Source organism: Ranitomeya variabilis, chromosome 1 (genome assembly GCF_051348905.1).
Source record: "Ranitomeya variabilis isolate aRanVar5 chromosome 1, aRanVar5.hap1, whole genome shotgun sequence".
Taxonomy (NCBI): Eukaryota; Metazoa; Chordata; class Amphibia; order Anura; family Dendrobatidae; genus Ranitomeya; species Ranitomeya variabilis.
Window position 1 is genome coordinate 71,693,140 of NC_135232.1, and position 27,835 is coordinate 71,720,974.

The 27,835-nt window shown below is 45.7% G+C and overlaps 1 protein-coding gene across 1 annotated transcript; it reads right to left on the bottom strand.

The window, feature by feature from the left end:
- Positions 1 to 399: 399 nt before the first annotated feature.
- SNX18 (sorting nexin 18) lies at positions 400 to 27,772 on the bottom strand. Its single transcript, XM_077285164.1, has 2 exons — positions 25,967 to 27,772; positions 400 to 1,167 (listed from the first exon to the last, which is right to left on the bottom strand). The coding sequence occupies exons 1-2, from the start codon at positions 27,426 to 27,428 to the stop codon at positions 914 to 916; spliced, it is 1,716 nt and encodes a 571-aa protein (XP_077141279.1). The 5' UTR covers positions 27,429 to 27,772; the 3' UTR covers positions 400 to 913.
- Positions 27,773 to 27,835: the final 63 nt, after the last annotated feature.

Genomic DNA, 27,835 nt, shown 5'->3' on the forward strand with positions numbered 1-27,835 from the left:
GGACATTTTTCTTCTTTCAATCAACATATGACCATTAGAACATTAGAATTGGGCTGTAATCAAAGGGGGTGTTCTCAAATTCGAGTGACTGCAGACTTGTAGCCTAAGGCCCAAGACCAGACAATCCCTTCCATAACTATGGCTAAATAATAATGAAAACAGAATGATCCTTTAAGTGAAGGAGTATCCTACTGGTAATTCTACCATCAAACAAAAAAAGGACTCCTTATTACCACCGAGAAGGTGACTATCTCAACCACAACCATTCCCTACTTGCTTTCCCAGTACAGATCCTTCCATATAAATACGCCTAAATGTGCCCAAAGTACAGTGCGGATAGGAACAAAAACAACAACGTGAGCTTAAACACAACCCTAAATGTACATCAGATGCATTCCCTCCGGTGATTAAATATGAATTTATTACTATTTAAAAAAAAAAAAAGATTGGGAAGGCACAAGGATTGAAGAATTGCTCAAGTAAAAAGTTCTGTAAACTGAGGATTTTTTTTGTTAAATCCAAAATGTGAGAAAAAGCAAAAAAGGCAACTGATGACGTCATCTCGAAAGTTACGTAGTCCACCCGGAGTATGCGCCGTGATCTAGTTCAATGGTAAGGCAAACGGCATACTCCAGGACAAAAAGGTACAATGGTAGTGTAAGCATCGATAATATAATTAAATACAATTGCGCTATGATGGATCTATGAGTCCATTTTTTTTTTCTTTTTTTTTTTTTATTAATCACAGTATACTAAAAAATAAAATGTACGACCATTCGTGTACCACCGCCAATTATTGGCAACAGGATCTTCCTTTTCTTAGGAGTTGTTACTAAAAAGGAAAAAAACCCTAAAAAGTTTTAAACCTCCTTAAAACGAGGAGAACGAGTTCAGGGTTCTTGAATGGGGAGAACTAGGCTGTGTCGTATTTCTGGAGCGCCTCCTCCAACTTTAGCGTCACTTTTTGGAAGAAGGTTATTTGTTGCTGCAAGAAATGTTGCATTTGTGACTTGAAGTCCCTCACACGGATTTTGTGAAAATGTTGGATTTCGGCCAAGGTGGCGTAAGATATGATGTTACAGCGTTCTTGGATTTCGTTAGCCTTTTGTAGCTCCATCTTGCCCTCTTCAATGTGCTTCTTGCTCTCGCGAACTTTGGTTAGTGCCCCTGTGGAAGACCAGAGAGGAGGGTTAATGGTCCATGTCTCAATATAAAATTTCCATTAGTGGGAAAATAAGTGTGCAGCCCGTGAAACACATTTCAAGACAAATTTCCCCTAAAATATGTACATAAGTTTCTGAGCTACTAAAAATGTTACCTGGTCTCCCAGGAACACAGTGATGATGACCTATTTCTATGGGGTCTCCATACACATTACACTAAAGTCGGCTGATCCCGCCGATATTGACAGATTCAGCTGTGGGTCTAATGTGTAATGTGGGCACCGGCCGACTGATGGTCCGGGGAGCTGTCGAATGGACATGTCTGATTTCGGACTGACGATTGCATTGTTGTCTCAGAGATAAGCCACCCAGCGACGTGTCACTCAGTGTCTTTCTTGTAGAGAAGACAATCGTCCAAACCATCCTTTGGCAAACCGCTGTCTAATGTGTATGGCCAGCTTAACACAGCCCTTCAATATCAGATCTCAAGAGGTCTGACCTGACTCTTGGCACCCCCACTAGGCAGCCGATTGCAGAGTCTGGAGCACGGTTAAGGTACCTTCACACTCAGCAACTTTACAACGAGAAAGACAACGATCCGTGACGTTGCAGCGTCCTGGTTAGCGATCTTGTTGTGTTTGACACACTGCAGCGATCTGGATCCTGCTGTGATATCGCTGGTCGGAGCTAGAAGTCCAGAACTTTATTTGGTCGTCTGGTCGGCGTGTATCGTAGTGTTTGACAGCAAAAGCAACAATGCCTGCAATGTTTTACATGGAGCTAACGACCTGTGAGAACGAGAAGTGAGTCACCGTTACGTCACTGGATCGCTCCTGCATCGTTCTGGAGCTGCTGTGTTTGACATCTCTACAGCGACCTAAACAGCGACGCTGCAGCGATCGGCTCGTTGTCTATATCGCTGCAGCGTCGCTAAGTGTGACGGTACCTTTACTCTTAGCAAAGCTGCTTGGTAGGCAAGCAACTTAAGACTGATAATGGTGCAGGGCTCACAACATCACTATGGCCCCAGCAAACAGCTGATGGGACCTCCATGATCAATACTGATGTCCTAACTATAAGTTGACCATACATACAAGACGGCTATCGGCTGAATGCTCGCTTGGCAGACAGTTATGTCCACACATACACACAAATGGCCATATGACTGGATTGGTATTGACAATTGACTGATCCTGCTCTCCCAGATATGCTCTGTTGGGAGAAGCATCAGGAGGCTCCAAGCCACATCAGAAGGCATTACCAGAATTGGAGGGTCCAGTTGACACATCCAATGAGCCTTTACAATTGCACATTTCCTCCCATCGTGCAGTGGTATATTTATAATATCAGATTACTACACAAGACAGATATGGTTTTTGGCATTCAGATCATTGTGGGAGATCTTATGTTATGGTGACCATGTATGTTGTCACCTCTGAAAAAAAAATATAGATATGACCAAAGCTGGACAAAGACACAAAAGTGCAGTTTAGGTGCTAACAATACTACAAAAATTACCACTGCGGACTCAGGATGAGCTTTTTGACAGTGAGGGTGATAAATGAGTGGAACAGGCTGCCACGAGAGGTGGTTCTCCATCAATGGAAGTCTTCAAACAGAGTCTGGACAGACATCTGTCTGAGATGATTTAGGGAATCCTGCATTGAACAGGGGGTTGGACACGATGACCATGGAGGTCCCTTCCAACTCTGACATTACATGATTCTATGATATGTAATAAAATGCTGATAGTCTGACATAGTCCTCAGGTTGGGAAGTATTGAACTTTTGATGGGCTTGATGGTCCAGATGGTCCCAAGACCCGTTCACACAGGAACCTACTGAATATTAACGGGTTTTATAGATCCACACTGTCTTACAGTCATTCTACAAATAGAAGGTATAGCATGGATTCTGTTACAATTACATATTAGTCTAGGCGTCAGGGTTCTCCTTTATCGATGAATACTCATTAATTTATCCTGGTGTAAAAGTGAATTACTAAATTAATAGTGTAACAAAGACTGCAAAATGGGAAAGGCTGTAACACTCCCTCGCTGACACAATTTGCTTTATAGCCACAGACCTCAGATGCCCGGAATCATTGCTGAGCATAACTCCATTTAGAACACGGCAAAATGAATGAAGAACGAAAAGTCACAGAAAGCAGCGACATCAGCACGTCCGTTTGTATACAGGAGGAGGGGAATATTCTTTTTAGGGTAGATTCATGAATTTTGATCAATACAGAAAAGTCTGTAGGCAATTTTTTTCTATGTTAGGATATTTTCATAAATTTTGCAGATTTACTAATATGAAAAAACAAGACCCCTGTACACCACCATGTTTTCATCTAAAAGCAAGCATGGTCTCAATAAAATCTATCAAGGCTGCGACACCCATAAGGAGTTACAATACAACAGTCGTCATAATGTGGAGTTTCTACAGTGTAAATCAGAGGACTCTAGAGAGTCTGAAATGGTCAGAGTATTTGTAATTGTTTTTAGTCCTTTGGTTCTTGTATACTCGGACTGTTAAGCATGCTTCTCCTCTTCACTTCGCCCTCCGCCTAAACTAGATGCGCCTCACACAACGCCACCTCCGCCTAAGCAAGACACACTGCACACAACGCCACCTCCGCTTAAACAAGACGTGCCTCACACAACGCCACCTCCGCTTAAACAAGACGTGCCTCACACAACGCCACCTCCGCTTAAACAAGACGCACCGCACACAACGCCACCTCCGCCTAAGCAAGACACACCGCACACAACGCCACCTCCGCCTAAGCAAGACACACCGCACACAACGCCACCTCCGCTTAAACAAGACGTGCCTCACACAACGCCACCTCCGCTTAAACAAGACGTGCCTCACACAACGCCACCTCCGCTTAAACAAGATGCACCGCACACAACGCCACCTCCGCCTAAGCAAGACACACTGCACACAACGCCACCTCCGCTTAAACAAGACGCGCCGCACACGCCACCTCTGCTCAAACAAGACGTGCCTCACACAACGCCACCTCCGCCTAAACAAGACGTGCCTCACACAATGCCACCTCCGCCTAAACAAGACGCACCGCACACATCGCCACCTCTGCTCAAACAAGACGCGCCACACACAATGCCACCTCCGCCTAAACAAGACGTGCCTCACACAACGCCACCTCTGCTCAAACAAGACGTGCCTCACATGCCACCTCTGCCTAAACAAGACACACCGCACACAACGCCACCTCCGCTTAAACAAGACGCGCCTCACACAACGCCACCTCCGCCTAAACAAGATGTGCCTCACACAACACCACCTCCGCTTAAACAAGACGTCCCTCACACAACGCCACCTCCGCCTTAACAAGACGCACCGCACAGAACGCCACCTCCGCTTAAACAAGACGCACCGCACAGAACGCCACCTCCGCTTAAACAAGACGTGCCTCACACAACGCCACCTCCGCCAAAACAAGACGGAAAAATAGGATTGTTTCTTGAACACTTCAGGACACTACCAGGTTGTATAATATCAGTCTCACATCCCAGTACAGCATTGTGCAGGCAAGCTGTTGTGCTGCACATCCCTCCTACGCCAGGCCGACACAGCCTCCTCAGGATCATTACTTTTCTAATAAGTAGGGCGGTAGATCTGCTCGGGATCACCGAGAATGTGGGAAGATGAAACTGCAAATAGTCTTGACCTAGACAATAAGTAACAGATTCATCATCGTCAGCCAAGAAACGAGAAAAATAAATTGTTTTACACTTTACAAGGGATGAGGAGCCTGGATGGCTTCCCAATGACCTGAGGACAAGATACTGGAATTATTGGGTCTAAAATTGACAAATCTCTTAAGAAGCACTTTCTGTTTTTTTTATAAACCAAAAGCCACATTTTTCCCTTACAGGGGTATTCCGGCTCCATGCATGTTCATATTGTGCAGGGTAAATGCACCCTCTCTAGGCTTCCAAAACATGTCCCTACATCAAGAATGCATGTAATCCACACGTCTACCAAAGTTTCGACAAAGCTGAATACTAGGAAGTATCAGAAACATAGCAGCTTTGTTTATAAACATGACGTACCAACAATAGACAAAAACTGCAGCAACAAAAACAAAAATAAAGTGTAAAAAAAAAAAAAAATGCAATGAAAAACCCACAAGTTCCTAATTTAATTAAAGGTGTCGAAAATCTGACACATCAAAAACTCATTGTGAGAACGGAGCCTAAAGATATGTTGGCTCTAGTTTGGAGCCCCAGGTACTGTCCTATTCATTAGTTTGGCACCTAAAAAATCTAAACAGTCAGTAAACTTTCGTCTTGACTTTTCAAACTTAACAGGCACTTGATCTTGGACCATTGAGGGTATATTCACACGGTGCATTTTTACCGGTGAAAAATACAGCATTTTATTGTCCCAGAATAGTAAATGAGATTTCTGAAATGCTATTTTTTTTCTTGCTCTGCGCAGCGTAAAACACGCAGTGTATCCTGAACGTGGACACATACCCTAACTGATATAATGGCTATGGTACCAGTACAGTCCCCGCAGGGGCACCCCCCGATCTGTAAGGCTATGTTCACATGTTGCGTTTTTTCAGCTTTTTTTTAATGGAAATTGCTCTATGCGTTTTACAGTACCAGCTAAGTCTATGAGACTCCAGAACTCTCATGCACACACCTTGGGTTTTTTGTCCTCAGTATTTTGTGAAAAGCCTTAGGTTTTGCAGAATGAAGCAGGTCACTTCTTTCAGCGTTTTTCACCCATTGAAAGCAATGGGTGGTGGGAAAAAAAAGCTGCAAAAATGCAAATAGCAGTTTTTGCGGCAAAACCTGATGAAGTGGAATCAGATTTTTTTTTTTGCAATGTATCAGCATGCTCAAGAAACAAATGTACCCATGCAAAAAAAAACGCAACAAAAACTACGCAAAAACCTGCAAGTTTCTTACTGCCAAGAGAGCAGGTTTTGTCGTAGGGAAAAAAACGCAACGTGTGAACATAGCCTTAGTCTCCATCCTAACAGCAGATCACCACTCATGACCCCGGCTACGTCATCCAGGTCCCATGCCGTTTCCGTGGTAGTTGTCAGGGCCACGTAACAGTCAGGAACAGAGTTGTCACTCATACTGACAATTAACCCCTTTCTGACATTGGACGTAATATTCCGTCCATGTGACCTGGGCCTAATTGACCAAGGACAGACTATTATGTCATTGTGATCGCTTACATACACAGGGGGTGTGCAGGCGATCATCGCCGGGTGTCAGCTGATACCCGGCACTAGCTGCCAGGGTGCACTTTAACCTCCGAAATGCTGCGATCGAACACTATCGCAGCATTCCGGAATCCAGCACAGGGGCTGATAGCCCCTCTGCCTTTGGATCGGAGACCCCGCGGCGTAACGTGGGGTCCCGATCGTTGCCACGGTGACCCAATGTCGTTCGTCATGATGACATCCGGGTCACCAGAGCTAGGAAACTTGGTGATCATGCCCAGTGCATGTCAGGTAGTCTCTCAGTCAGTGCAGCGCTGACAGTTTCTATAGCATCGGGCGGTGTGTACAAAGGGCAGGGACTTAATCAACGCGAGCTTATGACCCGCACTTACTGAGAATTCCTCGTTCACGGGGAAGAATAGCAATCCCCATCACGAACGGGGTTACCCACACTTGTCAGCATGCTATAGAAACAATCAGCCTGAAAAAAAAATGATTGTCCCATAGTGGGACAAAGTAAAAAAGTTAGAAAAAAGTAAAAAAGAAAATGTTTAAACAATTGAAAAAAAAATAAATCAATATATATTGTATCTCTAAATAAATCTTTGAATGAAAAAAAAATATATAAACAATAAAAGTACACATATTTGGTATCGCCGCGTCTGCAACAACCTGACCTATGAAACTGTCCCACTAGTTAACCCCTTTAGTGAACACCATGAAAAAATAAAAAACAACGCTTTATCATACCGCCGAACAAAAAGTGGAATAACACGCGATCAAAAAGATGGATATAAATAAACATGGTACCGCTGAAAACATCATCTTGTCCCGTAAAAAACAAGCCACCATTCTGCTCCATCAGCGGAAAAATAAAAAAGTTATAGCTCTCAGAGTAAAGTGATGCAAAAATAATTTTTTCTATAAATAGTTTTTATTGTATAAAAGCACCAAAACATTAAATATATATAAATGAGGTATCGCTGTAATCGTACTGACCCGAAGAATAAAACTGCTTTATCAATTTTACCACAAACGGAACGGTATAAATCCCCCACCCCTCCAAAAGAAATTCATAAATTGTCATGTGCCTGAAAATGGTACCAATAAAATCCCCGCTAGCTCACGGAGCACCGTGACCTAGTGGGGATCTCACTGCAGCTCAGCCCGTCTGGGAACGGAGCCACAGTGACGGGAGGTAACCTCTGTGATGTCACCGCCGGTCACTGACGCTGCGATGCAGCAGCTCAGTCACCAGTGGTTCTCAGCCTGGACAGTCGCATCTTGGTACCGTCCAGGTTGAAAACGTTTTTTCCCACCCAGACATGGATTACGGCATGGGACAGAACGACGGATAGGTGAGGGATATCGTGGTTTTTTTATTTTTGGTTTATTACAGGAGAACTTTGGTGGAATAATTGTTAGGTGAGTATAACTGTATTTGTTATTTTTAAATAAAAAAGTAAAACTGTGTTTTGTTTTATTTCTAATAAAAGACTTTATTCTGGCTGTGTTTTTATTTACCATACAACTATAGGATTAGTAATGGATAGGTGTCTTATAGACGCTTCTCCATTACTAAGCCGTGGGCTTGATGTCACCAGACAATATAAAGGTGACATCAACCCCACAAATATGAACCCCACTTGCCAACGCTACAGGGAAAGTGGGAAGAGCCGGGCAAAGCGCCAGAATTGGCATATCTAATAGATGCGCCTTTACTGGGGAGCTGCGGGCTGCTACTTTTAGACTGGGAGGGCTCAATATCCATGGCCCCTTACCAGCCTGAGAATACCAGCCCCCAGTTGTCAGCTTTAGCAAGGCTGGTTGTCAAAAATGGAGGAACCCCACGTCGTTTTTTTTTTAAATTATTTATTTAAATAATTTAAAAAAAAATCAGCTGGGACCCCTCTATTCTTGATAACCAACCTTGCTGAAGTTGACAGCTGAGGGTTGCAGCCCCCAGCTATGAGTTTTGCCTGGCTGGTTACAGAAAATACAAATAAACACAAGTCATATCAAATAAATTTTACCACTATCATGAAGTACAATATGTGACGAGAAAAACTCAGAATCACCGGGATCCATGGCAGCGTTCCAGGGTTATTACCTCATAAAGGACAGTGGTGAGAATTGTAAAAATTGGCCCGGTCATTAACGTGCAAACCACCCTCGGGGTAAAGGGGTTAAAGGGATGGAGTCAGAAGGTTTATAAAAGTCTCCTTAGCATCCAGCTGTGCCTACCAAGAGATTTCTTTTTTACAGGTTATCATGGAGACCATGTGTAGATAGAATCACCGCTCCCATCACCATGTATTGTAATAGATCCGCAACGTCTCCAGGAAAACAATGAACATGACAAAAGCCAGAACAGGAAATGTCAGGACGGCTCAGCGGTGCGGCCTCGGGGGTCTTGGCCTATAAGGGCAAATGATCAGGTGTCAAAAAGAAAAAAAAAAAAAGAGAGAATCTCACATTGTTAACCCTGGATTGTGTTCGCTTCTTCCATCATCGTCTCTTCTTCCTGAGCAGAGTTGGTCAGCAAATAAGTCATGCGACAACCAAGCCCAAATCGGACTGCAAACACACAATCATCCCTGGCCCGGCCCAGCAAAGAAACCCCCCAAAAACTAAACATTTCTTGTCTTCTCCCTAGACACTGCTGGATTAGCAGACTTTCATATGTCTGTGATCTGCCAAACAATGATAACAGCAAAGTATCTTCAGGGAGAGAAGCCACAGATCTGGCAGCCAGATGGACGCTCGGCCCGTGAGTAAGCAAGAAGAGCGGCCAGAGACCATGATCCGGGGGGACGCAGATACAAGGCCGCAGCTCAATAGCATTCCACGTGTCAGCGGAAGAGGAGCTGTATGACGGGGGTGAGGAAACTAAAGACCATCTGTCACTTGCCATAAATATGTATTTTTCCTTTACCTGGTGTAAATGTCACTTTTCTCCTGAAAATGGCGTTTTGCTTTTGTTCCTGCTCCTTTCCTTTCCTGAGATATGGCCTCATCTTCCCTGAATATAAATCTAGTCTTATTAGGCAAGTGGGCGTGGTTGTCTGTAGGTTGCCTGCAGAGCAGTGATGAGGACACGCCCACTTAGCTAACAAGCCTAGACTTCCATGCAAGGAAGAGGCGGCCATATCTAATAGAGAGGCTCAGGAACAGACGAAAAACATTGCCAGATTCAGGAGAACAGCAACATGGAAATTACATGTCAGAGGAAAAGAAGGCGGTGGGCTTGAGGTCTACCGATATAGGCCGATAACCCTTGCACGCCCCTTTCGATCACCGAAACACATGCACATTGAGCACATGGCCGGGCGCAGCACTTTACACCAGGGTTTTGTCATGTCGGATATTTCTAGTTGCGGCCCCACAAATATAATGGGGAGACGCGCTTGCCAGCTGCACAAAAGGCATGAATGTCACAGCGATGACTGGGATTTTACAGGACTACGGCGCTGGCACAGATTACTTTGCAGCTAAATCGTCACTTGATACACTGAAAACCCCTCACACCTTCCTCCTGTAAGAGCCTGACATAAACAGAGGCTAAACATAGTCTGCAGCATGTAAAGGGCACAGAAAGTCCGGACCTCGTCCTCTGCTGTCAGATGTAAGTGTGCGACTGCATGGTGCTCACCCACTGATGGCCGGGATCCAGCCTTCCCAGACTGACCGCTTTTCCTCTTATGTTGTGTGCGCTGATCACGTGCACAGCCGAAAGTCTAGACATTTGTCAGGGGCAGTGGGTGATGAGGCGCTGCCTGCCATACTGGCCGTCACCCAGCTGACTGCGCACATTAATGGGAACCTGTGATATCCAGAAACGACATTTACCTGCAGATATATATGGCTGATCTGCAAGTAAACAGCGTAAAAGTCATGTCTGCCTGCACTAATCAGCAGCGGCTACAGGGAGAAAATAAATTATATCTTCCCTGTAGCTGTGTAGGTCTTCCCTGTTCCCTGCAGTTTCCAGTCAGTATACTGTGAGCGTTGCTGTAATCACTCAGCGGCACCTTGATTGACAGCCAGGTACGGACTGGGGCCGAAATTCAGCCCTGGCATTTGAAATTACATAGGCCCATATTTTTCCCGTCCCCAAGTATCAGATGGGGATATATTACTAATATTACTCTGGATGGAGGAAAGCAAGATTTACTACATGACCAATAGTTCTAATGATACCCGTGGCCTGGTGGGGTAATTGACGGAGTCAGCAACTTTGTGCTCCATCACAACTCTTAACAGTATGGGTGTCTTGAGAACACCGAATCTGTTAACAACATATCAGACAAGGCAGCCCATGACCAGACCGGCCCTTCTGGAATTTGCCAGAATTGCCAGTCCGGCCCTGTTGACAGCCGTATACAGCATGCGTGAGTGTCTGTGTGCGCAGAGCCGTCTGTCAAAGTGCCAGGGAGTGATTATACTTAGAAAGAAGGTGTAATGACTGGTGACTAACAGCTCCTTGTGCCACCACAATGACTGAAAGCGAGCAGCTGCAGGGAGGATATAAATTAATTTCCTCCCTGTAGCCCCATTTCCAGGAAGGCAGACATGATTCCAATGACCACTTACCTACAGTCTAAGGACTCACATTTATTGGAGGTTCTTTGATGTTGGCGTATAGGCCTGTTAAAGGCGATCTCTAGAGAGGAGTGTCACAGAATGGATTGCAGTTCCTTAAGGGTATGTGCACACGTTGCAGATGTGCCTGCGGATTTTTCTGCATTAAATCCGCAGCTCTTGGCAGAAAACGCAGGTGCGTTTTTGATGCATTTTTTGCGTGGTTTTGATGTGTTTTTGAAAGCTAAATAAAGATGTATTATTGAACAAAAAAAAAAAAAAAAAAAGATTTGTCATGTCTTGTCCAACCTCCTCTTTTACATTTGTCCAACCCACACACAGACAGATAGATAGACAGACAGACAGACAGACAGATGGAATGAGATAGATAGATGTAGATAGATATATGGATAGTTAGGCTACTTTCACACATCAGGTTTTTGCCGCCAGGCATAATCCGGCGAGTTTTGAAAAAAAACGGATGCATTTTTTTTTTTTCCCGTATCTGTTTTTTTTTTTCTCATAGAGTTGTATTAGCGCCAGATTGCGCCTGATGGCCTCACGTTTCACCAGTTTTTTGGATCCATTGAAAAAAACCGTTTCCGGCGGACGGAGAAAATGTACAGAGGAACGTTTCTTCTGTCCGGTGGAAAAACGCACATCGACTGATCCGGCGAAAAACGTATGAAACAGATGTGAGATGATAAATCCGGTTTTTCATGCATTTTTTCCATTGAAATCATGCACATTTTCCGTTCTCTCTCTCGCTCTAAAAAAAACCGATCCGTTGCAAATAGTGGAAAACTGATGCAACTGATCTGTTTGTTTGTTTTTTTTAGAGAGAGAGAGAACCGTAACCCGCTTTTCTGACGGATCCGGCAAAAAACGGACGAAACGTGTGGCCGTCAGGCGCAATCCTGCGCTAATACAACTATGAGAAAAAAAACAGATCCGGCAAAAAAAAACGGATCCGTTTTTTCAAAACTCGCTGAATTGTGCCTGACAGCAAAAACCCGATGTGTGAAAGTAGCCAGATATATGGATAGATACATCTATGCATCTGTAGATATATCTATCTATAAATATATCTATAGATAGATATAGCCATAGTTATCCATCTATAGATATATAGATTTATCTATGGATATATCCATAGATATATAATAGCAAGGCCCATGTTTATTAATGAACGTTTAATTTAAAAAAAAAAAAAAAAAAATGGAGTGGGCTCCCGCGCAATTTTCTGCGCCAGAGGGGGAAAGCCGACGGCCAATATTTGTAGCCTGGGAAGGGGGTAATACCCATGGCCCCTCCAAGGCTATGAATATCAGCCCGCAGCTGTCTGCGTGGCCTTTACTCGCTATTAAAATAGGGGGACCCCCCCAAAAAAAAAATGACGTGGGGTCCCCCTATATTTCATAGCCAGAAAGGCTACGCAGACAACTGTGGGCTGATATCCATAGCCTAGAGAAGGGCCATGGATATTGGTCGCCCCCCGGCAACAAATACCAGCCCCCAGCCACCCCAGAAATGGCGCATCTTACAGATGACACTTAGCTCCTCTCTTCCCACTCCCGAGTAGCGGTGGGATATGGGGTAATAAGGGTTTAATGTCACCTTGCTAATGTAAGGTGACATTAAGCCCGGTTAATAATGGGGAGGTGTCAATAAGACACCTACCCATTACTAATCCTATAGTAGTGAAAGGGTTAAAAAAAAACACCTGACAGCCAGAAAAAACTATTTTAATATTCTTAATTTCACCATACTTACCTTACTCGATCTCCTAAAAAAATTAAAATAAACCGTATACTCACTTTCCGCCGTAGTCCAATGAGTGTCCCACGACGATCTCCCCTATAGAATAGTGACATCGGGTGATGTCACCGCTCTATAGGCCTCCATTGACACACTGACAGGAGACAATGGCTCCTGCAGTGCATCACTGAGGTTACCTTTGTTCAGGGTCTCACTTTATGGCAATGATGCGTGGGAATTTTCCCACAGGGCAGTGCCACAAGTGAGACTAGGGACTATTTTTTAAAGTGGCAGAGGAATACATTGCGGAAGAATACCTTCCGTCATTGTATTCATGGAGCCCCTGGAGAGCGGTCACATCAGCTGATGCTCCTTCTCTCCACGGGAGATCGTCGTGGGACACTCGTTTTAATTGGATATCTGCGGATCAGGGATTATATTGTTTGTTATTTTAATATTTTTTACAGGTGACAATGGCTTCGGAGATCAAGGTGATGGCATGTACTCTATGTTGTATGTACTGTATGTCTATATGTATGTATTGTATGTAATGCATGAAGGTACTGTATGTAAGTATTGTATGTACTGTCATATGTTGTATGTACTGTGATATGTTGTATGTTTTTTTTTTTTTCACATTTAACACATTAGCCGGATGATGGGAGTACTACTGTCCCATCATTGGCTAATGTGTCAATCACTGTCACTGTAGCAGGCATAGCCCGATGGGACTTGTAGTCCCATCGGACGATGCCTGCACACACACACACACACACACACACCCGACAGCCCCGCACAGACCCCCGGCAGCCAGCACAGACCCCCGGCAGCCCGCACAGACCCTCGGCAGCCCCCCGCACAGAGTCCCGACAGCCCCGCACACACATACATGCACAGTCTCCGCCCACACACTCCCTCCTCCCGATCTGCAGCGTTTCATCCGCAGCTAAACCGCAGATCTTTTTTAGATCTGTGGTTTTGCAGCGGATGTGCCCGACTCAATGCAAGTCAATGGGTGCAGAAACGCTGCAGATCCGCACAAAGAATTGACAAGCTGCGGGAAAAAGCAACGCTCCGTTTCCGCGCGTTTTTTTTCTGCAGCATGTGCACAGTGGATTGGGTTTTCTATAGGTTTACATGGTACTGTACACCGCATGGGAAACTGCTGCAGATCCGCAGGGTCAAAAACGCTACGGATCCGCGGTAAAATCTGCAACGTGTGAACATGGCCTAAGCCTTTTTTTTTTTTTATTTACGAAAATTTAAAGGGATTGTTTTGTTGCACATCTCCCGTTTTTTCAGCTGGCCTAGTGGCCTTTATATTATAAAATGATTTAGAGCCATGGTTGGTACAGAACATACCAGATGGTGTTGCAATAAACGAGCAGAACATTTTTGTTTTGTCTCCAAATGATTTTACGGAGGATGTAAAACATAACTTTTACACTCTGCTCCTTCAGATAGGGTCACAATTCAGTACTGAGTCGGTCTAAAGACCCCACTACGTTCCAGCATTACATCTTCACCTCTTCTAAGGTTACTCTGTCTTAAGGCGCCCATACACCTTAAAGGAAATCTGTCACCAGGTTTTTGCCAACTAAATCTGAAAGCAGTGTAAAGCAAAGGAAGAGACCCGGATTCTAGCGATGTGTCACTTACTGGGCTGCCTGCTGTAATTTTGATAAAATCCTAGTTTTCTCTGCTGCACATTTAGCAGTTCTCTGAATGCTGAGCTCTTTATAACCCCGCCTACACCACTGATTGGCCGCTTTCTGTCTACATTGTGCATAGGCAGAAAGGGGCCAATCATTGGTGGCGGTGGGGGTTATACATATTGTTCTTTTGACAGCTCTGTTTACAAAAATCCTGCTTTTTCAATGGGGAGAAAGCAGCTACCAGACAACTGACAACCAAGTATCTGGAGAGAACAAAAGGACCGGGTGTTTGAATCAAAGATGTCAGCTCCTTCTCTTCCCCAACCATCCAATGTGTACGGGGGCCTGTGGCTTTAGTTACACACGGCGATCGGATCACAGGTTTTTTCTTATGATTATGGTAAAATACATTTTTTTCTGCTAAGAAAGAGCCATGAGCTGCTGTGCTGCCTGAACTAGAGAGGGTCAGAAAGAGCAAAGAAATCCTGGCAACGCAGACGAGCACATCTGTCACTCCTGAATGCATCTGTCAGCACGAGCATCTCCCATTACACCGCTGTAGTGTCCATCATATAAGGCAAGAAAGGAGGAAATCTGTACAAAACTAAGGAAAAACGTCAGTCATCTCCACCCAGATCATTCCCTGGCAGATTTCAACAACCCGCCAGGGAGGGCGGCAGCTTTTTGGATTTGTGGTACAGACAGAAATATGCATCATCCTCCCAGCAGGGATGTAATCCAAGGACACGGACAAGAAAAAGTGAGATCCATCCGCCACACAAAAGGATCGGCATCTAGAGCATTACTGCAGAGGTCAGACCAAGGGAGAGGCTGCATGCCTGCACTGCAAACTACTCCCAGACCAGGGCAGCCCAGGACATCACAGCACCTTATACCAGGCAATACCACAGGCTGGAAAACAGCCGAAATCAGAAACATGACTCTACACAAGAAGCCATCGCTAAATATATTTATCCTGTACTGATCTCCGTTACATCCTGGAGTGGTGGAGCCACTCTCCAATACAAAAAGTGAAGCTCATATTATATGGAGTCATTACAGAGTGATCTATTTCACGTGTTTATTTCTGTTAATGTTGATGATTATGGCTTATAGCCAATGAAAACCCAAAAGTCATTATCTCAATAAATTAGAATAATTAACAAAAAACATCTGCAAAGGCTTCCTAAGCGTCTATAAAGGTCCATTAGTCAGTTTCAGTTGGCTCCACAATCATGGGGAAGACTGCTGACTTGACAGATGTCCAGAAGGCAGTCATCAACACACTCCACAATGAGAGTAAGCCACAAAAGTGCTAAAGAAGCTGGCTGTTCACAGAGTGCTGTATCCAAGCATATTAATGGAAAGTTAAGTGCAAGAAAAAGTGTGGTAGAAAAAGGTGCACAAGCAACCGGGATAACCGCAGCCTTGAAAGGATTGTTAAGAAAAGGCCATTGAAAAATTTGGGGGGACATTCACAAGGAGTGGACTGCTGCTGGAGTCATTGCTTCAAGAGCCACCACACACAGACGTCTCCAGGACAATGGCTACAAGTGTCACATTCCTTGGGCCAAGGAGAAGAAGAACTGGATTGTTGCTCAGTGGTCCAAGGTGTTGTTTTAAGATGAAAGTAAATTTTCCATTTCATTTGGAAATCAAGGTCCCAGAGTCTGGAGGAAGAGTGGGGAGGCCACAATCCAAGCTGCTTGAGGTCTAGTGTGCGGTTTCCACAATCATTGATGGTTTGGGGAGCCATGTCATCTGCTTGTGTAGGTCCATTGGACCAAAGTCAGAGCAGCCATCTACCAGGACGTTTTAGAGCACTTCATGCTTCCCTCTGCCGACAAGCTTTTTGGAGATGGAAATTTCATTCTCCAGCAGGACTTGGCACCTGTCCACACTGCCAAAAGTACCAATACCTGGTTTACAAACAACAGTATCACTGTGCTTGATTGGCAGCAAACTGGCCTGACCTTAACCCATAGAGAATCTATGGGGTATTGTCAAGAGGAAGATGAGACACCAGATACAACAATGCAGACAAGCTGAAGGCTGCTATCAAAGCAACCTGGGCTTCCATAACCCCTCAGCAGTGCCACAGGCTGATCACCTCCATGCCACGCCACATTGATGCAGTAACTGATGCAAAAGGATCCCGACCAAGTACTGAGTGCATTTACTGAACATACATTTCAGTAGGCCAACATTTCGGATTTTAAAATCATTTTTCAAGCTGGTGTTATAAAGTATTCTAATTTACTGAGATAATGATTTTTAGGTTTTCATCAGCTGTAAGCCATAATCATCAACATTAACAGAAATAAACACTTGAAATAGATCACTCTGTTTGTCATGACTTTATATAATATATGAATTTCACTTTTTGTATTGTAGAACTGAAATTAACTTTTTGATGATATTCTAATTTAGTGAGAAGCACCTGCACATCCTGCATTATATACCCCAGAGCTGCACTCACTATTCTGCTGGTGCAGTCACGGTGTACATACATTACTGATGCTGAGTTACATCCTGCATTATACCCCAGAGCTGCACTCACTATTCTGCTGGTGCAGTCACTGTGTACATACATACATTACATTACTTATCCTGTACTGATCCCGAGTTACACCCCGTGTTATACCCCAGATATCGGTCGGACGCCTCTCACACAGCCAAACCAGATCTCCGCTTTGCACTGACGAGGGGCAGTACCCCGAAACACAATATCTGCAAAATTGAGATTCTGGTTTGGCTATTATCCTAAGTCATGTGACAAGGCTCGTTAAAGGGTCAACATTGACTTGTAGGATTGCTACCTTCCAATAGGTGACACTACAGTTCTAGCTCTCTTCCTCTCTGAAGAGACAATTTGCATAATTAGCCTATTACCCAGAGGAGCATTGCAGCTTTAAGTCTCCTCATCTCGTCATGCTTAGCATGTCGATCTCCGCAAGGAAAAACGATACTTCTTGGACCCCAGAGCTGCACTTACTATTCTGCTGATGGCGTCACTGGGTACAGACATTACTAATCTGTACTGATCCAGTGGGTCAAGGTTTTCCTGATATAAAATCTATACTCCCAGAATTTATATATCACTAGACAGAGATCTCTGCAGGCAATGAGCCAGCAGGGACTGCCAGGAGCTGTGGAACCTGCAGAATTATGAATGCAGCTCCAACCTCTATTCCATGCACAGCTTGGCTGCCAGGGCCCACAGTGGTCCCATTATTCTCAGAACTGGTGGGGTCCCAGACACTGGATCACATGTAAGTGTATAATGCTGGATCCTCCACGAGCCACCATCACCCATTATGATTTCTAGGCACAGAAGAGGCCGGAGGTCACCGAGGTGGAGAGTCGGGTAACCGCTGTCATTAGTCTAATAGGTGCCATCATATTACCGCTGATTGCCTGTAATACCATCCACAGCTCAGCGAGAGTGAAACTCAGCCCCAGGCAGTCACATAATCCAGGGCAGCACGAGAGGAAACATCACAGCTCCCTGCGAAGACTGGAGCTAATGCTGGACTGCTAGAATAACCATGCCCAATACAGAACTAGGCTTAGTTGCAGCGCACTCACAAATGGCCCAATTGTTAGGATTTACATGCCCCCCTCATATGACTCAATTGTAGAAAGTACTGCACATGCTGCAGAATCAGCGCCATACTCCTGTAAGGGACGGACGTCTGCAGCGTGTGAATATAACCCCATCACTGCTGGCTGCAGACACTTCTAGATCAGCCTGGATTCCTTAGGCTATGTTCTCACGTTGCATTTTTTTTAATGCAAATTTTAAGCACCACGTCACTTCTTTCAGCGTTTTTCACCCATAGAAAGCAATGAGTAAGTGCAAAAACGCTGCAAAAAAACACAGATATCCACTTTTGCTGCGCTTTTAGTGAAAATAAGCAGGTACAGCAGGACGTGAAACCCATTTATTGTTGCGATTTTCCCAAATTTAAACCATAATGTCTTGGTCTCCTCACCCAAGAATGGCTGTAAAGATTAGTACAGTTTAATTAAATTAGTGATGTACAACGACCAAGGTGTGATATTGAACAATACCTGACCAACTCAAGGGCTGACCAAAGTGTAAAAGTAAACCGTGTCCTACAAACTCAATGCTCTGCCAAAGTCTTAGGTAAACTATTCCCGACCAATTTGTCTCCCTCCCCACTATTATTACATTTGTAATTGTGTATTTTTTTTTATGAACTCGTGAACTTTGTTTTGTTCAGAATAGTCACTAATTTTTTCAGACAAAGATCTTTTTCCAAATAATTTGATCTAATTGCCCTTTTTTCCCAAAAATGTTTTATGGTTTCACATATGTCGTGCATTGCTGACCTGTGTTCTTGTTTCTATAGTGGAAGCAAAGCTGAAAAACTTAGCAAAAAAAAAGACACAGCAAAACTAGCTCTTTGTAAGCAGGTTCTTTACTGACAACAGAGTAGGGTTTGCCTACAGGAAAAAGAAGCAACGTGTGAACATAAAGCCTAAAGGGGTTTTCCCCAAATTAAATATTATCCACTATCAATAGGATTGGAGATAATATATTGATTGCTGGGAATCCACACTCCCGAAAACGCAGTTCTGAAATGGAGCAGTGGTTGTGTACGCTCGGCCTCCACTCCACTCATTGACTATGGGACTGCCAGATATAGGCGAATACAGCCAGCCCCATAGATAACGTATGGGGGTGCATGTATGACCTCCACTACATTTACATGGGCTCTGGAGATCGCTTGGGTTAGCCCCATCCTGGGAATACCCTAGAAACGAAGTACAAGGGGCCAGTCACTGGTCTTAAAAGTGTCGGCCCATAAATGCATCTTCTACAGTCTAGAGTCCCTTGTGCTTCGTCTCTATCAGGGTACACAAGTGCCGCCATGCCATGCTGTGCAGCACCAATCGTTACCTATTCGGAAAGGAATAGAGGTGGAGGAGAGGCAACAATCATAAATGTACTTTATGGGAAACAGCTGATTTAAAAACCCAAAAGAAATATAAAAGAGCAGAATCCATGGTATTTTCCTTTCTGAGGTGCAGACTGGGAAGAAGAGGAGCCCAATTTTGCTGACAAGAGCCGGTTCCGATCCCAGAGCTAGCACCCATCAGACATCTACTTTCATAAGCTATAAATGTTCTACGTTAGGTTTTTATGCAGGGCTCGGGATACATGCCACAGTATCGCTGTATATAGTAAAATTGACAGTCCACTGTGAAGATCAGACACATGCGGGGTTTCAACAAAGCTCCATATTGACAAGCATGAAGGTCTTCAACAGACCCCCTGCCGTTATAGCAACTTATCAGGTCATGGTCACGCCGATGGTCGCATAGAACGGCGCACCCCCATGTCGGCACGTGTTAAATGTCATGTTTGGCAGTGGAATATAATACCCTCGACTGTTAGAGGTAGATCCTGGCTGTAACACAGCCATTAACTGCCAGGTATGGGGTCCACTCAATACACCCGCTTTCGACTTGCGCAGTACATGTATGTCGCATGTCGTGAATGAGTTTGTGCAGGTGTTTGGTTGGAATACCCCATTACGGAGAACCTGTCATTAGATTCATGTTGCCCGAACCATGAGTGAAAGCCAAGCCGCGCCATCGCAGCCAAGTATAGAGCAATTCATGAATATACCTTCAAAACCCATCTGAGGCTTATAGGGATAGACCTGAAGATTTCGGCACGGCCCCCAGCTTCTCCCCACCAGCTTTAGTTGACGGACAGGTCTTGTCAGGTCTCTGCCTATAGTCCAAAGCCAGATCTTCAAACTATGTATTTTCTGAAACGCCAGAACGTTCAGATAAAAGCAGCCGGGATCAGAGTCATGACACTCATGGTTTGAGGAGCCAGGATCAAAGTCAAGAAGCTCGTGGTTCGCAGAGCATGAATCTAAGGACAGTTTCCCTTCTAAAAGCCCTACTGTAGTCATTTCATGTGGTAGAATCAAACATGTCCCTCAGACAAAGGGTAGATTAAGATTCTAGCAGAAAACCATGGCTCGGCAATGACGTACCTGGAATATAAAGTCATAGAGAATAAATACATACATATATTACACACACAACTCATATGAGTACACATTCAGTAAGGACATGCAGCGTACACACTTGCAGAAAAGAATACCACAAGCGTCCATCTAAAAACATGATGTTCTTGGGATAACCACAGAAGATGGCATCCAAAAAATAGGGCTGTACCCCTTCACGAAGAAGAAATGGGGCAGACAGCAATAAAAAAATTGGGGGGCAATGATAATCAGATAAACCGGTCACTAGAACAGGCAGCCCAAATCTTCATCACTGCACGACAGACCTAACAAGATTACGATGCACGGCAAACTTCTCGGCTTTAGCACAAAGTTAACATTATAAAAAAATAAAAAAGTTAAATATGAAGATTATATTAGTGCACACATCATCCGGGTATCTCGGCCAAGATTGTGATGCAGCTGTGTGGCTTCCTTCAGGGAATCCGTCGTACACATACATGTTATCCACACACGACTGCGAGCAGCCACACATACAATTATATAACCTAAGCTGGAAAATTAGGGCAGCAATTCCCTTCCAGACGAGTGATCTCCGAAGCAATCAAATATTCAAGGAAAAAAAACATGCAAAATGCAGGTCATCCGAACGCTAACGATTCACTACATTGCTGATCAGTTCTGGTTTGGGGGGTTTTTTGGACCGTAAAAAAAAAAGAATTTCAATTTGGATTGTTTATACAGTGTGGGCATATTACATAAAGCTGGCTTAATAAGTACATATATAATAAAAAGTAGGCACATATACATGCCTTATCAGAATCACTTTCCTTACGAGAGGTCTGATAAAGGCAGCACGAGAAGGATCCAGGCCACCCGCAGCCACACAGACAGAATACAACGGGATGGGTGACATTGGTGGCATGAAATGCTGCCGTACCCTTACACCCCTCAATGCTCATCTTTTAGAGCAACAAATGCTATAACGTGTTAACAAGTAATAGTGTAACGTGTGGCTGGGTGAGGTCACTCCCCGATCACATGAGGCTGCGAGAATATTTGAACAGATAACAGCAGCGCAGTGTGAAGCCATCAGAGGAATTTCACTGACCGCTGTGATCTCCGCCGCCTGCCATTGTTCAGAGACCTCTCTATGTAAAGAAAGAACACGCTCTGTTGTGTAACCGGACAGACCTCATATGGAAAACAAAAAATACTCAAAATTACCTTCATATCAGGGGTGTAGCTACAGGGGGTGCAGAGGTAGCCGTTTAGTGGCAATCTCTCTACTCAGAAGGCTCCATTTGTAAGGTAGATGTGGGTCTGAGAGGTGGGACCTCCATCCATAGTCCATTAACATGTCCAGGATGAAAATGCCCCTTAAGACGACGTTCACACATTCAGTACTGGTATCTGGTCGGTATTTCACAGCTTTGTAAGCCAAAACCAGGAAAGGAACAATCAGAGGAAAAAGTGTATTAGAAACATGTCATCACTTCTGCATTTATCACCCACTGCTTGTTTTGGCTTACAAATACTGAGGTAAAATACTGACCAAATACTGAATGTGTGAACTCGACATAGTAGAAGTGAGGGCTGATGCTAGAGGGAAAAAAAACCTTTAAGGTCTCATTCACACGTAGTTGTAGTCCTGAGGCCAACAACCATTTCTAGGAAAACGTGGTTCCTGGGAGAGAAAGCAACAGCCAGAAACACCCTCCAATATTCTCCATTGCCCACACACCCACCGGCCCCTGTGGATCCCGTCACACCAACGCTGTGATATTTGACATGTAACGACATCACATGACTGCGGACGTCAGTAGGAGGCAAGAGCTGCCACAGTGAAGCGACATCCTCATGTATGACCAAGCTGGCTATGGTGGAACAGAGGGGACGTGCGAGAATATGAAAGGAGGGTGTATTATAGAGTAATGTTTTTGGAAATAAGACCCTTTAATGCAGCCATCCAAAATACAACCTTAGGATCACATTCACATATACTTTTTTTTGTTGCATAGTGTAGCCAGCATATTCCATCCCAATAGAGACCAAAGAGATTTTTTTTTTTTTTTTTTTTGAGAGAGGGATGACTAGAATTTATTTTTAAAGAAGCAGAAAACTACATCTGTCTTTTATTGCAGTAGTAAAGAGTCTCCACATGTCACACAGAAGGGAACCTGCAGCAGTGGAAAAATAATGGGCCTGCGATTCATCAAGAATCGTTTTGTGTGCCAGTCGTGACAAAATGTGCACCAAATTCACCAAGAAGCATAAGGCCATGTTCACACTAGCAGTATTTGGTCAGTTTTTTACCTCAGTATTTGGAAGCCAAAACCAGGAGTGGGTGAGAAATACAGAAGTGGTGCATATGTTTCTATTTTACTTTTCCTCTGATTGTTCCACTTCCTGGTTTTGGCTTACAAATACTGAGGTAAAATGCTGACAAAATAATGAACAAGTGAATGTGGCCTTTGCCTCTGAAATAATTTGGCATTCTCTTTTAGCAGTCGCGCGCCACCGCAAAATGCCCTCCGATAAGGGACTTGTGGTGTAAATTATGATTCATTTGTGGGGCGCACTTTGCCATGCCTCCTCCTGGTTGAATTCCAAGCTCCTTTAAAAAAAAAAAAAAGGTCTGAAATGGTGTAAAACACGCTAAAAGTCACTAGAGTTTTGCGCAAAAAAATGTGCATCATTTCAAGCAGTTTTATGCCAGAAAACTGGGAGTAATCCACCTGATGAATCACCTGATGTGTAACACTTCTGCATAGAAAACATGCACCATCGTAACCTTCCGCACACGGAGAAAGGATCTTGTTGCTACGTAGCCGGCAATGGTTACACCTAATTCTTACTCTTCCTTGGTCAGGTCTCATCTGGAATAGTGTCCAGTTCTGGGCACCACTTTTTATAAAAGACATTGAAAAACTGGAGCAAGTTCAGAGAAGAGCGACCAGGATGGTGAGCAGACTGCAAAGTATGTCCTACGAGGAACGGTAAAAGGATCTGGGAATGTTTAGCTTGCAAAAAAGACTGAGAGGAGACTTAAAGGGAACCTATCACCCCGTTTTTTCTGTATGAGATAAAAATACCGTTAAATAGGGCCTGAGCTGTGCGTTACAATAGTGTATTTTGTGTACCCTGATTCCCCACCTATGCTGCCGATATACCTTACCAAAGTAACCGTTTTCGCCTGTCAATCAGGCTGGTCTGGTCAAATGGGCGTGGTGACATCGCTGTTTTTTCCCCCAGATCTTGCTTATCTTTCCGTTGGTGGCGTAGTGGTTTGCGCATGCCCAACTGCAGAATCCACTTTCTAGAGCGCCAGAGCTCATACAGTCAGCTGGGGTGCCAAGAGTTGGGCTATCTAGTCTAAGAATAGGCAATTAATTTTTTTTAGTGGTGGCAAAATCTAATTATATGGTCCAATTAGCACATGGCATAGATTTTCCACTCTTTTTTTTCTTTATAATGCAGTGTGGCACAACTTCTAGAAATTTGATACATACATATGTGCCTATAGATGTGTACATGTGCCAGTGATATACCATGGGGTGTGGGTGGGTTGTCCCCATTGTTTTACCAGTTACATGCACAGACATATACTGCAGTCTGCTAGCCGCACCACAAGGTCACAAACAAAACTGAGCCAAGTCACTTTGAGACATAAAGCTGCTGATAAGAAGAGAATAGGAGTGGAGGAGCCATAACAGCCTCCAGTGCTGGAGCTTCCTCATGGCCTTTGCCCCATTGTTTCCCATATACGTCGGTGCCACCATTACAGCTCCCTTGGGGAAACCCTAGCTGTTGGCTGACAACTCCCCAAATGAACCAACATAGTGGTTTTCACCCAGCTTACCAAGAATCAGATGGTTAGGAAATAATGTCATCAGCGTGGCAAGAAGAATGCCCCAATACTTACCGTACTGACAATGTTAGGATTCGGGACAAAGAAATTATAGAACCTAAAAATGAAAAAGTCTTACAACCAAATCACCGAGGGGCTCACAACCAAAACATGACACATTCATGAAGGGTAGACTTGTGGTAAATCAACTAGAAAGGCTATAGAGGTGTAAGAAGAGGGTGCCCTAGACAGAGTTGGTGAAAATCGATTATCAGGACCCAGTCAAAATGCCATGTCAGTCATTTGTGGCCATGGGACGGCCCCAAGTATGGCCCCCAACATCCAGCCATCAGAGGCCAAGCTGGTAAATCAAAAGAAGAACCATGGATGCTAGGAGGTGGTTCCTAGGGCTTCCGGTCAGAGACTACAGATTACGGACCGCGTCGACTGAGTCCTGCGAATCAATTTCCACCAACTCCAGTCCTAGATGGTCTTACCCCCACCAGACTTCAATTATACAACCTATCGATACATATCAAATATCTATGGCAGTAAAACCCTCTTCAAAATCATACTGCTAATTTACATGGGCCATTAAGGGTATGTGCCCACCATCAGGAACTGCTGCAGGTTGGACACTGCGTACTTATACAGCATCAATCCGACAGATGCTACAGTATAGTGGGTGGGATTTCTAGAAATGCCATGTCCACTGTGGGTCCACAGACACTGACATGAGGAGCGTCTTTCCAGACAGCAGCATGTGATTTTCACCCATAGAATGTATTGGATGGGGTAAATCCACACGGTTCAGTGATCGCATATGGATTTACCTGCGTTCAATAGAAGGGAGCGCTTTGGACACAGCGAACCTGACTCCGAACGCTGCTAGTTCCGGATCCATAGCCACCCGGCCTATGTCCCACTAAGGCCGGGGCTACATGGTGACATGTCAGGTGACACTGAGATCGTGGTGATGCATTGTGACATCTCGCACCTAATGATTTCCTATAGTGTCATATCATGTGTTGGATTTCCTGTCGCTCGTTTCAAACTACTCACGACTCACTAGCCATGGACTTCAATGAGGCATGCATGCAAACTTGTCTGTGCTTTGAGCCATTTTTATTGAAGAATCACAGTTCTAAAAGTCGGGCAACAACAAGTCGCAGACAAGTTGCACAGATTTTTTTGGTCAAGCCAAGATTTGCTGTCGCCGTGTCCTGTCTAAACTAAGATCAGATCTATGGGCCAGGGTGTACAGAAGTATTCACACACAATATAGGCTGGACCGTGGTAAGAACCGACGAGACATTACAGAAGACACAAACGGAAGACTTCCAAGAAAACCTCAACGTTCTATGCAATCTGACACTTCTACACAACCATCACACAGAAACCTCACAGGACATGAAGATCACAATGTCGCCTCTGATTGGCAATGTGGGCACAACACAAAAACTGATGCCAAGTGTCCAGACCTGCGGGATATCTGCTTGAGCTTTGTCACAATGGACCACAAGGTTAGTCGCAAACAAGTCGCAGACTGATCGGACACATTTTTTTTTTTTTGGGGGGGGGGGGTGGGGGGGGGGAGGAGGGAGGTATGCAACTTGATGTCACGTAACGTTAACCCTGGTCTTAAAGAGTTGAAATTTGGGAGGTGGCACAATATTCCCCCGATGCCACCTGACCTGCGAGAGAAGAGACAAGCAGTGACGCAATGTTACCTCTCTGGACGTGGATGATGTCGGGGAAGTTGGCCAGGTGACCCTGATACGCGGCTAACAAGTCCATGATGGGATTCAGGTCCTGGCGAGGTTGCTCTGCAAACATTTCCCCAATGGCATCATAGGCATCCGCCGTGAAAGACATGGCCTGATTCAGCCCACCAGAAAAGGCCTGCTGGTCGATCTCAAAGGCCTGTCCCAATCCCTTGAAAGCCATTCCCACCTTCTGGTACTCCTTCTTGAAGCCCGAGGCTTGCTTACGGGCAAACTCCCCTGCGGTGTGGTTGAGTAACAGGACTCCCTCATCCATCCTTTTGGCAAATGACTTGAAGGCATCCAGCTTGGCCTCCACATCTTGTGGTTCCAGGACAGCAGCCCCCGGCATGGTGCTGAGGGTCAAGAAGAAGTTGGCCCCCACCATCTCATCCTTCTCGCACTTCCGCTTGCCTTGTTTCCACGCTTTCTCGTCTGAGCAGGTTAGGAAGTGCTGGAAAGCGTCGCACCGAGACAGCACCGGGTGGCTGCACATGTGATCCATCCACCACACCAGGCCTTTCCGCCGCTTAGAGATAAAGTCCTCCTCGAAGCGCCCGGTGGCTTGTTTCTCAGGGATGCGGGGCACAGAGATGACCGGGAACTTCTCCAACAGTCGGGCATAGAGCCAGTCGAAGTGCTTGTAGCGGCGGTGGACTTGCTGGCCGGTGTGGCTGGGCAGCAGGCGGTAGGAGATGTAGCTCTTCATGCCCTTAAACTTGGTCTGTTTGGTGGGCTCGTCTATGGTGCAACCAAAGGGATACGGGTTCTCCTGCCACTCCGGCCCGTGCGGACCCTGCACCACACACAGCTTGTCCCCATCCCGCACAAACCCCGCAGCTTCTCCCAGCACGAAGGCCTCGCCGCCGCTCTTCACGAAGGCCGAGAAGCGGTTGAGGTTGCGGCTGACGGTGGCGGAGCCCTTGGCGGCCTGTGAGGACACGGAGGCAGCGGTGGAGGTGGTGGTGGAGTAAGAGCCGGGGATGGACATGCGGTACCTGCTGCTGTCGTAGTCATGGAAACCGCCTCCATAGTAACCGGGAGTCGGGGCCTCATCCGCGGCGGTGGAGCTGCTGTCGTCCCACTCATCGTCCCAGTCGTCGTCGCTGGGCTGGCTGTGCTGGTAGCGGGATGAGTAGCTCGGGGGCGCCGGGGCCGGCTCGTACCCGCCGGGGGGCAGGTTAGCATAGCGGGAATCAGACGGAGGTGGTGGCGGCGGCGGAGGAGGAGCGGGAGCGGCCGCGTCTGCCCGGACGATCTCCACATAGGAGGCAGGGAAGAGCCCCCGCTCCCCGCGGCTGTTCACTCCCTCCAGCCAGCCCTCGATGTCCTGCTCGCTGCACAGGCTCAGCGTCTCCGCCTCCCGCAGGGACACCTCGCCCGGGTTCTCGGCTCGGAAGTCGTACAGAGCGCGGGCCCGGAGAGCCATGATGGCGGCTGTGAGGACGGGAGCGACCGCCGGACACTGAGCCGTGACCGGGGGAGACGGAGCCGAACCGCGGCCTAACTCCTCCCCGGCCTCTCCTGCTCCTCCCCCGGCCGGCCTCCTCTCCGTCACTCACGTCCTCTCCTCCTCCCCCGGCCACCTTCTTCTCCCGCCGCAGCAGCCGGCCTCTCTCCGTAATCTCCCGTCCTCTCAGTCACGTTTCGTGCTTTTCCTCTTCCCCCGGGCCTGGTTCTCCTACCGCAGGCGGCCTTTCCTCCCACCGGCCGGCCTCCTCTCAACCTCCCCGGGGCCGGCCCCTCTCCATCATCTCCTGGCCTCTCCTCCCCCGGCCGGCCTCTTCTCCGTCAAGTCCCATCCTCTCAACCGCCCCAGAGCCAGCCCCATCATCT

Bases quoted from the DNA above. Each gene is read 5' to 3' on its own strand.
- SNX18 (XM_077285164.1), bottom strand. From the start codon at position 27,428: ATGGCTCTCCGGGCCCGCGCTCTGTACGACTTCCGAGCCGAGAACCCG. The intron at 1,168-25,966 runs GTAACATTGCGT...GGTCTTCCACAG, and splicing joins CATCATCCACGTCCAGAGAG to GGGCACTAACCAAAGTTCGC.